This window comes from Peromyscus maniculatus, chromosome 4 (assembly GCF_049852395.1).
Source record: "Peromyscus maniculatus bairdii isolate BWxNUB_F1_BW_parent chromosome 4, HU_Pman_BW_mat_3.1, whole genome shotgun sequence".
Classification (NCBI taxonomy): Eukaryota; Metazoa; Chordata; class Mammalia; order Rodentia; family Cricetidae; genus Peromyscus; species Peromyscus maniculatus.
This window is the reverse complement of record NC_134855.1, coordinates 15,151,897-15,165,455: the sequence shown is the minus strand read 5'-3', so window position 1 is coordinate 15,165,455 and position 13,559 is coordinate 15,151,897. Positions and strand designations below refer to the sequence as shown.

General features: G+C 47.4%; 1 protein-coding gene across 1 annotated transcript; it reads left to right on the top strand.

The window, feature by feature from the left end:
- The first annotated feature begins 268 nt into the window (after positions 1–268).
- Positions 269–3,979, top strand: LOC102925381 (odorant-binding protein 2b-like). Its single transcript, XM_006981107.3, has 7 exons — positions 269–411; positions 929–1,062; positions 1,257–1,327; positions 1,811–1,921; positions 3,042–3,143; positions 3,488–3,514; positions 3,808–3,979. The coding sequence occupies exons 1-6, from the start codon at positions 271–273 to the stop codon at positions 3,511–3,513; spliced, it is 585 nt and encodes a 194-aa protein (XP_006981169.2). The 5' UTR covers positions 269–270; the 3' UTR covers position 3,514; positions 3,808–3,979.
- Positions 3,980–13,559: the final 9,580 nt, after the last annotated feature.

Here is a 13,559-nt window from a genome sequence, read left to right as displayed (position 1 = left end):
TAAGTGCCACCTCCCTGCCCCTGAGTCACTCATCTCACCAGGGTCCTTTGTGAGCACGGCTCTTGGTGGTGCAGACATGGCAGGACATCGTGTGTCTTTCTTCATCTGTAGGTGACAATGAGTTGATATTCATCAGATCCCAACAACAACAACTTTCCACTTCCATGATGGATGTGGATTTGGCCATGATAGAAGGGCAGGAGGGACGTGGCCAGTGCCAAGTGGGCACACATCCCTGGCCATGGGGGATATAAAGGGCACCCTGTGAGGATGCGGAGCAGACATTCCCCAGGTGACCTGCCTTGTGTGAGAGCCCAGAGACTGGAGATGAAGAACCTCCTGATCTTCTTGCTTCTGGGGCTGGTGGCTGTCCTGAAGGCCCAGGAAGTCCCATCGGATGACCAGGAGGAGGTGAGGAGGGGAGGGGAGGTAGGACGAAGGCACAACCCTGGTTGGTGCTGGAAGGCTTGTTCAAGAGGTGTCCTTGAAGAGTGAAGTCCAACCTTGCACCTCAGCATGAGATGGTCAGATCAGGGACTCTGCTGTTTCACCAGCAGATGGAGCCTCTGCAGGAGTACAGGCCTGGAGCCGGGGAGTAGGTTTTGGACATGGGTCTTTGTCCATGAGACTTGGGGTACCAGAAGGCTTCGTAAGGTGGGATCTTCTGGACCGAGGACTTATCCAGTGCTGAGTTCCAGACCTCTAAGAGTGTGTACTTAGAAGGCAGGCAGCCTCTTCTTTCACTGGGCCAGAGAACCCAAGCGGTGGGCTCTCTGTCCAGTGGACGTGTGTGGGGATGTGTGGTGCCAGCCCTCTTCAGAGCTGCAGCCTGGGCTCTGGGATGTCTGTTCAGGACCCAGGCTCAGGTACTGGAGTCTGGGGAGAATAAGAAACAGGCTGGGTGTGTTCAGGGCTCTGTCGTCCGCAGCTTTCTGGAACCTGGCACATAAAGGCCTTGGTATGTGACAAGAACCATACAGAGAGGGAGGGCCCCAAGAAAGTGTTCCCTATGACGGTGACAGCCCTGGAAGGTGGGGACTTGGAGGTCGAGATAACATTCTGGTGAGTGTCCCTGCCAAGTCTCTGCTGTCGGCTTCCCGTTCTCCATTCTTATTTTGGTGTTGGTGATGGAATGCCCCTGCCTTTGAGGAGCCATGGCGCCAGGCAGTACTCTGGGCAGGGCTGATGTGAAATTTTGGGGTCACCTGGTCAGGGCTGATACACCTGGTAAGCTGATCATGGCTCCTGTTTTACAGGAAGAAGGGTCAGTGTCACAAGAAGAAAATTGTGATGCACAAAACTGACGAGCCCGGCAAATACACTGCCTGTGAGTCCTCCGTGGCCCAGGGTCTTTGCAGGGGTGATTTCCTGCATGGAGGGTTCCTGCCTTGTTTATCTCCCAGTATGGTCATCCACTCACATTCCATGTACCAGACACTAGAGGTCGTGGGTTAGTCCACCCCAGGTACTGTCTGACTAATGTGTTCTGTGCCCCCCCATCTCCCACACACACTCCCCCCCCACACTTCCATTTTAGCTCTCGACCCAATGCTAAGTACAGGAAAGCAGGGCAGGGAGGTCCTCAGGCCTGGAGCCAACCTCAGCCCTCACTTCCTCTGGAATCTTAGCAGGTCCTGGCAATGTCCTGGGAAATGGCTTCTGTCTAATTATGGAGATCACAGAGAGACAAGAGCTGGACTGGCTGGGTCTCCTGGGAGACCACAAGTGTTCCAGAGCATTCCTTTGAAAAACCTCTAAAAGTTTTTCAAAGAACTGCAATGTTAAGAGATATTTCTCTGTTCGCCTGTAGTCAAGGGCAAGAAGGTCATCTATATTCAGGAGCTTTCTGTGAAGGACCACTACATCTTCTACTGTGAAGGACAGCATCACGGGAAGTCACGTCGCATGGGGAAACTCGTGGGTGAGGAACCACAGAGATGCCATGTCCTGCCCATGGTCTCTGCTTCTAATAGCCATAAGTAGGGCAGTAGCCATGCCAGGCACTGGGAACTGGGAAGCCTCAGGGTGTTGCCCAGGCGGCACATAAAACAAAGTGTAAAATGGGCCAACAGGGAGGGGACCCGGCTCATGGGACCTTTGGAGGCCTGAGCACTCAGGAGGTGTTCCCATCCCCCGGAGCTGGCGAATGTTATTTCCAGGGGTCTTAGGTAACTGCTGGTCAATATGAAGGTGATTAACCTGGTAAGAGCCTTGATGTGTCCAAGGTCAGGGGACAGCCCCTGTATCTGTGTCTTAGTTAGGGTTTCCATTGCTGTGAAGAGACACCATGACCATGGCAACTTTTTTTTTTTTTTTCCCCGAGACAGGGTTTCTCTGTGTAGCTTTGGAGCCTTTCCTGGAACTCACTCTGTAGCCCAGGCTGGCCTCGAACTCACAGAGATCTGCCTGCCTCTGCCTCCTGAGTGCTGCGATTAAAGGTGTGCGTCATCACCACCCAGCTGCATGGCAACTCTTATAAAGGAAAACATTTGGTGGCTTACAGTTGAGGGGTTCAGTCCATTATCATCATGGTAGGACATGACAGCATGCAGGCAGACACGGAGCTGGCAAAGGAGCTGAGAGTCCTACATCTTGACTTGCAAGCAACAGGAAATGGTCTGGGACACTGGGCATGACTTGAGCATACACGAGACCTCAAAGTCCACTGCCGCAGAGACACACTTCCTCCAACAAGACCACACCCACTCCAACAAAGCCACACCTCCTAATAGTGCCACTCCCTATGAGCTTATGGGGCCTAATTACATTCAAAGGGTCACACTCTGAGATCCAGGGCTCTTACTGGTTTGGGGAGTGACCCTGAAAGCCTCTTAAGGTTTACAAAGAGGCCCCTGGATCACTGGGTGTCTGGGAGTCCCCAGCCCAGAGCTGCTTGTCCACGGCCAGGGTCCGCTTCCCTCTCCTCCTGACTGCTCCAGGTTGACAGGCCCAGTGCTGGTCAGTGCTCTTGACCTTTGCCACTGGTTCCCTCCAGAGCTCTGCATCACTACTGCCCTGCTCACCTGGCCCTCTCCCCACAGGGAGAAACCCTGAGGAAAACCCAGAGGCCTTGGAAGAATTTAAGAAATTTGCACAGGGCAAGGGACTACGACAGGAAAACATCTTGGTGCCTGAGCAGAGTGGTGAGAGCGGGACTGCCCAGGCCCCTCCCCCTCCCCTCGTTTCTCCTCTCTGAGAGCACCCTGTCTCTGTGCTTCTTTGTCTCCACTGTCGCTCACACCCCTGCATGTTCCTCTATGCCTCCGGGCACCTTATGTGTTTGTGTTGTCACTCTGTTGCTCATGGGTTTTTGCCTCCCACAAGCCCCACTGTCTGTCCGTCCCCCCCCCCCCCCCCCCCCCCCGCCCCACCAAGGGCACCTGAGCCCAGCACCAAGGTTTGGTTGTGGAAGGGTCTGAGCTGCAGATGTGATGGGGCCCTTACCCAGAGCTCCTTCTCACCCCTGGCCTTTTCTTGGTTTCTGCAGATCAGTGCACCCCTGAGAGTGACTAGGGTAAGTGGCCCTCTGGGAGGACTATGTGCTTTGCTCCTTATCTCATCCACTTGGGCAGAAATGGTCTACTCGAGAAGTGATCCCTAGCATATTCCCCGGGCTCTGCCCTTTGCACCGTTCTACCCCCCTACCTCCCACACCCAGGGACACTCAGATATTTGACAGATCATGGGTGTGAGAGACAGGATCACTCTTGTGACTGTGGCCGCGGAGCAGTGACTGCACAAATGCTTCAGAATAGAACACTTCTGTCCAGCACCTGCCACTCACCTCTGTTCTTTTTGCCACGGCAGCCAATCATGGATGCACTTGATGGTCTTGCCCCAACATCAACACAGTTCTGAGACATCCTTGGACCTCCCCTCCCCTGGACCACTTTCCCCACCATCACTGCTGAACTTCCCTGCTACCTCAGCTCCACCCATCCCCAATACCAGCTGACTCCTAATAAAACATCTCAGCATCATTCTGGCTCAGTCTGTCTGTAAAGGCCTCGCATCGGATGCCTAAAAGCTTTGACAGAGTAGAGCCTTGTGGATGTTGGGGAAGATTTTGGGCTCAGCAAAAGCTAGTTCCTGAAGAGCATGAACTATATTTTAGTCGGGGTTCTCTATAGAAACAGACACAACAGAATGAAATATATATATATATATATATATATATATATATATATATATATATATATATATATATATATATATATATATACAAAACAGGACCAACTATTCCAACATGGCTGTTTCCTGATGGAAAATCCAAGAATCTAGTAGTTGTTCAGTCCATGAGGCTGGATGTCTCAACTAGCTGAAAAGAAGGCTCTAATACCAGTGAAGAAATGAACTTGCTGGCAAGGGCAAGCAGGCAAAAAGCAAGCACTCCATTCTTCCACGTCCTTTATATAGGCTGCCACCAGAAGGTATGACCCAGATTTAAGGTGGATCATCTCACACTAAAAGATCTGGATTTAGGTGAGGTCTTCCCATTTCAAATAGTTCAGTTAAGAAAAATCCCTCACAGATGTATCCAGCAGCTTGGATTTAGTAGTCAAGTTGATAAGCAATAGCCATCACAATCATTCTGTAGGGACATCCTCAAGGCCCAACTGATTAGCTGTCATGGGCCATAAGACTATGTAGCAGATGATAACTGATAATCATAAGGTCAACCCACCAGATGAATAACTCTCTGATGGAGGAATCTCATCAAGCAAGGCTTATGAGGTCACAGGCTACTATGGATTCTGGTTGCTTCTGTCTGTAATTTTCTCATGTGCCACCACATTTCTCCCTTAAAACAGCTATGGGTGTTTCCCCCCACTGCCTGTGTATTTATCTTGTGAATATATTCCATCTATTGGGCTCACATATATCTGTGGATAGTCAGGAAGATGATTTTTTCTTCATCTGTATAATTTTAATGAATAGAAATAATGCTAGAATATACTTTCATAGCCAGACCTTTGTCTCAGTGTAAATTCAAAGTAAACTAGTTGCCCTTGCAAATGAATGTACAAGGAAGGACAAATTCCCAAGTGTCATACACAAAGCAAATTTAGTAGACATAATTCCCTGCAGCAGTAGGCTCTCTGCACAAACTCAGTTTTATGATACAAGACTCAATGTTCAGCCAACTAACTGTTTATTGTTCAGGTCCTGAAATTACACAGGTAGCAGAATAGCAATTAATCTGGGGTTGCAGGCAGGATAGGACAATATATTTTTAGATTTGGGATGCTTTTAAGGTCACTGTCCCTCAGGGAAGAGCTGGGCTCTGGGTGCTACATGCCTGCCACCCTCACTTTACAGGGAGTCTGGCTGACAGCCAAGCATTGACATGTTTACTTATCATGCCTGGTCAGCTTGACAACCCTATCCTGAGAGAAACTGTGTGATTTCTATGTGTTACCATCATGGCTCTGCTTATTATTGTTTGTTTACTCGAGAAGTGCAATGTGACCCTCAAAATGTAACTCATATATTGTCCAGAGTTTTCCTGTTGGATAGAGATATATAGCTGTGTGGAGCCAGAGAGATTTTCAGACAGACATTTTTTAAGATAAAGTAAAAAGGAAAGTTAGCATCAGTATGCATGTGTTTCTTTTCCCAATACCCCTCAGATAGAAAAGTTTAGTTCTCACTGACATTGTGGATTTTTTTTGTAGTGCAGTCTTAGAGCAGGATCTCCTAAAATCAGGCACTGGCCCACATGGCTTATCTCACATGCACTATTGAAGTCACTCATTATTATTGCAACTAGGTCTGTCTATCTGTCCTTCTGTGCTTGTTTTATGAAATTTGGCACACAAATATTTGCATCTTCTTTTTAAAGTCTTCATGTTATGTGTATGAGTGTTTGCCTGCCTGTATACATGCATGGCGGCCAAGGAGGCCAGAAGAGAGCATTGGATCCTCAAAGCTAGTGTTAGAGATGATTGTGAACCATCACATGGGTGCTGGGAACCAAACCTGGGTGCTCTGCAAGAGTAGTCAGTGCCCTTAACCACTGAGCATCTCTCCAGCCTCTTACTGAATCCTCTTGGTGGCCTGTTCTTAATATGTAGTGGCCTTGTTTATATTTTCTTACTAATTTTGGCTTGAGACTTACTTTGTCAGAAAGAGCAGAAACACTTCTTGTTTGGTTTTGCCTTCTATTTGCATGTATTATGATTTTCATCCTTTTACCTTCAGCCGGTGTGTGCTTGTCAGTGAGACATGTTTCTTGCTACAGCAATAGCCAGACCTTGTGTTTGCATTCATACTGCAGTTGGAGAGTTAAGACCCTTTCAGGTTCCTTTTGAGTGGGATTTTCTGATTCCTTCAATTTTGTTATTCTTCTTTCTTTGTAAAAGATTTTTATTTTCAATTTTGTGTATTGTGAGCCTATGTGTGGCCATTTTCACACATGTGTGGGTACCTACAAAGGCAAGAAGGGAGTGTTGGATCCCCTGGAGATGGAGGAGTTACAGGCAGTTGTCAGCTGTCTAATGTGGGTGCTAGGAACAGAATGTGGGTCCTCTGCAAGAGCAGGACATATCTATAACTGCTGAGCCATCTCCTCAGTCTCAACTTCATTGTCTTTTTTTTTTTTTTTGGTTTGAATATTATTGCTTGTTTTTTTCCCTTTCCATTTCCTAGCACAGGAGGTTTGTTAGTTTACTGTGTTGGACATAATGGATGGTTTCTTTCCTGGCTCTCCTTAGTTTACCCAGTCTTTTTATAAAGTTTGTTCTTATGCTCTTGAGATTGAGGCTGCCTATCTTCCTTCTCTGTACACAGTGTTCTTGAAAGTATCTTCTGTAGTACATCCTGAGTGTTTGTGAATCGCTTTAGTGGTGCCTGTTCTGGAGGGCCTATATTTCTTAATCTGTTTTAGAAGATAACAGTGCTGGATATAATGATCATGGTTAGCCGTATTTAAGGGTTTGGAATATATAGTTTCAGACTTCACTGGCTTTTAAGGCTTCTAATGAGAAGTTTGATGTTATTTTGATGGGTTTCCTTTTGTGAATTGGCATTTTTTCTTTCAGCTTTTTTTTGTTTTGTTTTGTTTTTTGTTTTGTTTTGTTTTTCAAGACAGGGTTTCTCTGTGTAGCTTTGCGCCTTTTCCTGGAACTCACTTGGTAGTCCAGGCTGGCCTCGAACTCACAGAGATCCGCCTGCCTCTGCCTCCCGAGTGCTGGGATTAAAGGCGTGCGCCACTACTGCCCGGCTCTTTCAGCTTTTAATGTTTTTTCTTTGCTCTGTTGACTTAGTATTTTAGCCACAATTTGTTGTGGTGAATTTCTTCTCTGACCACATCTATTTGAGATCCCAAATACCTCCTGTGGTGGTTTGAAAGAAAATGGTACCCAAAAGGAGCAGCACTATTAGAGACATGTTCTTGTTGGAGGAAGTGTGTCACTGTGGAGGTGGGCTTTGAGGTCTCCTATGCTAAAGCTATGCTCAGTGTCACAGTTCACTTCCTGTTGCCTGTGCATCTGGATGTAGGGATTTCAGCTCCTGCTCCAGCACCATGTCCTCCTGCATGCTGTCATGTCCCACCATGATGATAACAGACTAAATCTCTGAAACTGTAAGCCAGCCACAATTAAATGTTTTCCTTTGTAAGAGTTGTGGTCCTGGTGCCTCTTTATAGCAACTGAAACTTAAACTATGACATCTCCTATGCCAGAATATACATTTATTTCCCTAACTTGGAAGAATTTTATGCTATGATTTTGTTAAATTGATTTTTGATGTTATTTATTTGTATTTCAGTCCCTTCTTTTTACTCTGTGGATTCTCAGTCTCTTGATCATGTCAGAGTTCTTCAGAGAGGTTGGCATGTATAGGAGGAACACAGCCAGTTAACCTGATAAAACTGTAGCTGCCCTGTCCTGAGTAGTGTGCATAGGCATGTGTGCTAGCTACTTCTCTCTGAGCCAACTTGGAGTCTGCCACTGCACCTGGTGATTGGTGATGCATGACCCCCAGACCATCATTGCTGGGGGCCAATGGGAAAGAGACAACACAGCTAAGAGAGACTCCAGATGCTAATGGGAAATCAGGAGGGGGTGTGTAGGTTGGCCCCATATCCACAATAAACAAGTCTGCTGCTTGCTTCTCACCTGACTCCTGGTGTCTGTGTTGTTGACTCTGCACCTTCTCTCCCCCTCCCTCAAGGAATGTCCAGATAGAGCAATCTGTAAACAGCCATGCTTATTTATTTTTCCTTTATTTATATCTGGATGGGTGTTTCCTCAACCTTATTTTCAAGTCCTGAAGTTATTTCTCCTGGAAAAAGAAGATCTAGTTTATCAGTGATGATTTCTGCTGTTTTTGTCTGATTTATTTTTCATCTCCAGAATTACTGGTGTTTTTCATCACAGTCTAATTTTAATTTCCCACCCTTATTGTTGGCTTTCTAATCTAGGTTCTGGATTTATTTTCTTACTTCATTCATTTGCTTATTTGTACAGTGTTGAAAGCTACTGATCATTTTTGCAAGTAGAGTTTTGAATTGAGAGAGAGAGAGAGAGAGAGAGAGAGAGAGAGAGAGAGAAATCTGCTTATTAGTTGAAATGGATAACTCTTCAAGTTTTGTTTGGGGGTCTTGTTGGTGAGTATTCTTCTCTTGAGAGCTTAACTGCAAGTATTCCTCAAAGAGGAAAAAAGAACCTTGCCATGATAGCAGCAATAGGAAACTTTCTAGAAGTGCACCCAAACCTACTGAAGTCAATTACTGTTCTACCACTGACCACAGAAAAGAGAGTGGTTGCCCTTGTCACAGAGTAAGCTATGAAGATAAAATTTATTTAAGGTAAAAAGAGAACCTGTGATGGAATGAAGGAGGGCTGGGGCAGGGCTAGGAGGGTTAGAACACTTGCCCCAGAAGCCCAAGAATCTGAGTTCGAATCCCCAGAACACACTTATAAAAAAATCATATTAGTAGCACAGAGGTCTATAATCTCGGTGTTCCTATGGGGAGATGGAAGGTGGAGACAGATTCCCAGAAGCTTGTGGGCCAGCTAACTTGTTAGCCATATCAGAAACACTACAGAGAAACCCCATGTCACACAGGTTGGAGGCAAGGACACATACTCCACTCAAGGTTGTCCTCAAAACTCCAGACACTATATATGTTCACACAACCACACACACACAATTTATACAAAAACAAATGGATAACAGATAGATAGATAAATAGATAGATAATTACAGGTAGATAGATAAAAGTAGGAAGGAGAAAGTGCTATGAAGTAGGAGAGGAAAAACAGAAGAAATTAAAAATATCTTTTTATACCATAAAGTAAAATGCATAAATAAAATAAAATAAACATAAGAATTAAAAGGAAACCTTGTTAAAAAAATACACACAGAGAAAAGATAAAACAAGGAAAATCAGAAAGGACAAAACAATTTTAATGACAAAAATAGGCGTGCCTTCTTGGATCCCTCACACCGGAATCTCGTGGGCGGAGCAGCAGTCTGTTGGTGTTGAGAAGTTCATCTTTCTCACTGTCCGCTCTGTGCTGTGCCTGGACCTATCCCAGGGCAGTTATTTTACAGAGCTACCTTCACACTGGGAGCTTGCTTTTGTTGTGTGCCTGAAGCCACTGGAGGCGGTGGCCAGGCAAGTTCTCCCTTGCTCCAGACACGCCTGTTCGCACATCTGAAGTGGCTGATGTCAAAGCCATGTCGTCTTCTGCGTACACTGCAGAGTGTGGGAGGGCTAAGGGCACTGAGAGCTGTGGGGGAGGCCGGTCCGCACTCAGCACCCTCAGGAGGCCGAGGACGCTATGCTTTAGAAGCATACTTGATCCCACCCATGGAAAACCATGGAGAAGACTCAGATTCAGGGCTACAGGCCTTCAGAATTATCCTAAATTGACAGAGGATGGGGTGGGTGCCTGACAACCATGCCCTCCACAGCCTGAGCCTCTGCCGCCTGAACTTATCTACACGTCCATGATCATTCACCCTCTTCAGAACAACCTCACACACTATCCTCCTACCCAGGAGCTGAGTCGGGGTGCACCCTGCCCCCTGACTTTATGATGACTTCATGAGCTGCAGACTTACCCAGTGGCTGGATGGCTGGTCTTCACCTTGCCCATCCGGCCTCTTCTGCCGCAGGGAGGCCTGAGGCTGGAGCTACAGACTGCTCCCTCACTTTTCACTGCCTAGCCGGGTTCTCCCTGCTTTCCAGCAATCAATCACTTCTCTTGTGATTCCTGGGCCCTTCCTCCGTTCCTCACAGCATCACTCGGAGACAGCCTCTAATCTGTCATCTTGAACCCTGAGATACAAAAACACAGACAGAGATAGGCAGAAAATACTCACTTGAGAGTGAACCTGGCTAAGAAACGTAGGCATAATGACAGAAATAGAACACTCTGGCTTTACCGTCTCCAAATCAGACCGGATGAGGCAACGATGAGGGAGTGATGGAGTTTCCGAGTCTGTTGTCTTCACTTTCCAAACTCTCATGACTGACAGAACTGCCCAAGTTTGTGCTTGGCTCCACCGTGTGGTCAGGCTAGAGGGACGGCCCATCTCCATAGTGGAAGCTCGTTTCTGCAGCGTGATTTGGGGGAAGTTATGTGATGTAGTTATTATGAAATAAGGCAGTTATTTCATGCAGGAGGATCTAAGGCTTCATCAAGGGCCTGGAGCCTCTAGAGACAGGCTGCCCATCTCCGCAGGCGGGGCCATGTCTTAGCCTTCTCACCAGAGGAGCTCAGGAAGGCCCTCTCTGTGAGATGCAGCAGGAACTTCTTTTTTGTTAGAGACCCATAAACCAAACACAGGCCACAAACTGAGTGCCATACAATATTCCTCATCAGCCACATCTAGGTAACTCACTGCTGACTCAGGACAGGAAGCTTCTGGACAATTCTCTCAGGGAGGAGGAGAAAACAGAGGAAGGGGGCGGGAGGCATACAGAAATCTGGTGTCATATAATGTTGTCTGAGAAAACTTGTCCTGGGGGATGCAACACACGCCAGTTAAGAATCTCACGACAGACCAAAGTACAGACCACACCAAAGGCCAACTTGGTGAACCAAAGCGTTTTGTGGGATTACTTACAGAAGTGTGGGTGAGGGGTCACTTACAGGAGTATAACTCAGGGGTCACTTACAGGGGTGTGGGTGAGGGGTCACTTACAGGGGTGTGGGTGAGGGGTCACTTACAGGAGTATAACTCAGGGGTCACTTACAGGGGTGTGGGTGAGGGGTCACTTACAGGAGTATAACTCAGGGGTCACTTACAGGAGTGTGGGTGAGGGGTCACTTACAGGGGTGTGGGTGAGGGGTCACTTACAGGAGTGTGGTTGGGGGGTCACTTACAGGGGTGTGGGTGAGGGGTCACTTACAAGAGTGTGGGTGGGGGGTCACTTACAGGGGTGTGGGTGAGGGGTCACTTACAGGGGTGTGGGTGAGGGGTCACTTACAGGAGTGTGGTTGGGGGGTCACTTACAGGGGTGTGGGTGAGGGGTCACTTACAAGAGTGTGGGTGGGGGGTCACTTACAGGAGTGTGGGTGGGGGGGGTCACTTACAGGGGTGTGGGTGAGGGGTCACTTACAGGAGCAGAAATGACTCAAAGACAGCTGCATCACCAAGACCCACGCCAGCGTGGTGACAGCTCACAAAAGCCGGGAACCTGGACACACTGCACAGCCTGCAGGCGGCTCAACAAACCATGTCCTTTCCAAGTGGCTTGGTCTAAACCTCTTCCAACTGTTGTAGAGTTTGAGACCATCAGGGAAAGACAATCAAACAAAATCTAAATTCCCAAGACAAACAATTTTGTTGTATTGGTAGCAGCGTTGGGATAAGCAGCCTCCTTCACCAGCCTGAGAGCTGCCGCAGAAGGGAAAGACGGGCTGGAGTTTTTAGAGGCACAAACCACGACTGTCTCAACTCGGGATTTTCTGCTGCATGAGGCATTATCATGTTTTTGTTTGTTTTGTGAGCAAGCTGCTGTTAAGTGAGATTGCAGAAGCGGAATGAGGGTCTGGTTAATATTTCAGGATAACAGCTACGCAATAAAGGGACATTAGACAGGTGGCCCTGAGATCAGTCTCCTCTTCAGACTGCTGTTAAGCCTCAACTGCTGATGGGGGTTGACCTTGGGGTTGTGGTCTAGATATCCTGCAGTTAGCAACCCTTAGGCTAAGAATAAGGTCCTGCTCATTCCCAGGTTTTCTTTTTTACACAGGAATTCAGTTTGAAACAGAGCTGGTTTTTTTTTTTTTTTTGGTTTTGGTTTGGTTTTTTTTGGTTTTTTTTTTTTTTTTTTTTTTTTTGGTTTTTCGAGACAGGGTTTCTCTGGGTAGCTTTGCGCCTTTCCTGGAGCTCACTTGGTAGCCCAGGCTGGCCTCGAACTCACAGAGATCCGCCTGGCTCTGCCTCCCGAGTGCTGGGATTAAAGGCGTGCACCACCACCGCCCGGCCAGAGCTGGTTTTTAACCATTACACAGGCACCTCTGCTGGTTTCTGCTTCTTCCAGGACCTAGTCTGGTCTTAGAGTCTTCTTGGCAGCTTGGCTTGTCTGAGGACTCTTAGCTTTTATTGCTTACTCTGGCAGACAAGGGCCTAGAGAATCTGGTCAGTTTCATGGACTTCCTGAAGCGATTTGAGTTATTGAGCTATTTTGACCTGTCTACCTTCCTGTTTAAAGAGTTTCCCAGCAGGATGGAGTGTGTCGATCTTGGAGGAAACTGTTACATAACATACAGTTCTTGGACAGCCCAGCACTTGAACCCAGGGCAGAAGTGTCTCTGCGCTCCTGACTTCCCTGGCTCTGCTTTCACTCTCTGGACTCTGGGCCCCCCCTTCAAGAAGAGATAGCAAGAGAGACCTAGTCTCACTTCTCTGAGCTGCTCTGATTGCACTTGAAGCTCCGCGGCTGTTCTGTACATCACAGTAAGGCGCTTCCATGGATCTCTTCAGCAGCTTCCTCTATCGCCCACACCCTGGCCACTCTGTGCTGTGAATATGGTGTGGGTGACTAAAGCTCCCAGAGCCCCCTTATTAAGGTGAGGGAGCGTCCAGCACCCCCTGAAAGGAATCTCAGGTTTCAACCCACAGCTGCTAGGTGACTCTGAGCTCCAGTAGTTTGTGTCCTTTGCTCATTCTGTAGAATTTACCAGATATATTCTATGAAGTCAGTCTTAACATCACCCTTTCCTGCCTCTAGACAGAACCTGTAGTAATACCAAGGTCATTGCTCTCTCGTGGGCCACATCTTCTCTCTTCTCTATTTACCCACTCCTCCCTCTCCTCGTCTCTCCCTCTTCCCCTCCCCTCCTTTCTCCCTCTCCCATAAAAAGGAGACAGTGAGGCGAGCCCAAGCAGCGGTGTTTCTGGACTGTGGATGATGTGATGGGCTGCCTTTAGGATCCTTCCTCCAGGATTCCTCCACCATGGTGGCTTGTGCACTCTCAGATTGTGAACCGAAATGAACGTTTTCTCCTGAAGCTGCCTCCGTCTGGGTATTTTTATCACAGAAACAGAAAAAGGAACTAAAACACAGGCTAAACTGAGGCAACCAACACGAAGGT

Excerpts from the sequence above, each read along its gene's own strand:
- LOC102925381 (XM_006981107.3), top strand. The coding sequence starts at position 271 with ATGCGGAGCAGACATTCCCCAGGTGACCTGCCTTGTGTGAGAGCCCAG. Across the intron at positions 1,063-1,256 it reads GAGGTCGAGATAACATTCTG|GAAGAAGGGTCAGTGTCACA; the intron begins GTGAGTGTCCCT and ends CCTGTTTTACAG. Across the intron at positions 1,922-3,041 it reads TCGCATGGGGAAACTCGTGG|GGAGAAACCCTGAGGAAAAC; the intron begins GTGAGGAACCAC and ends CTCTCCCCACAG.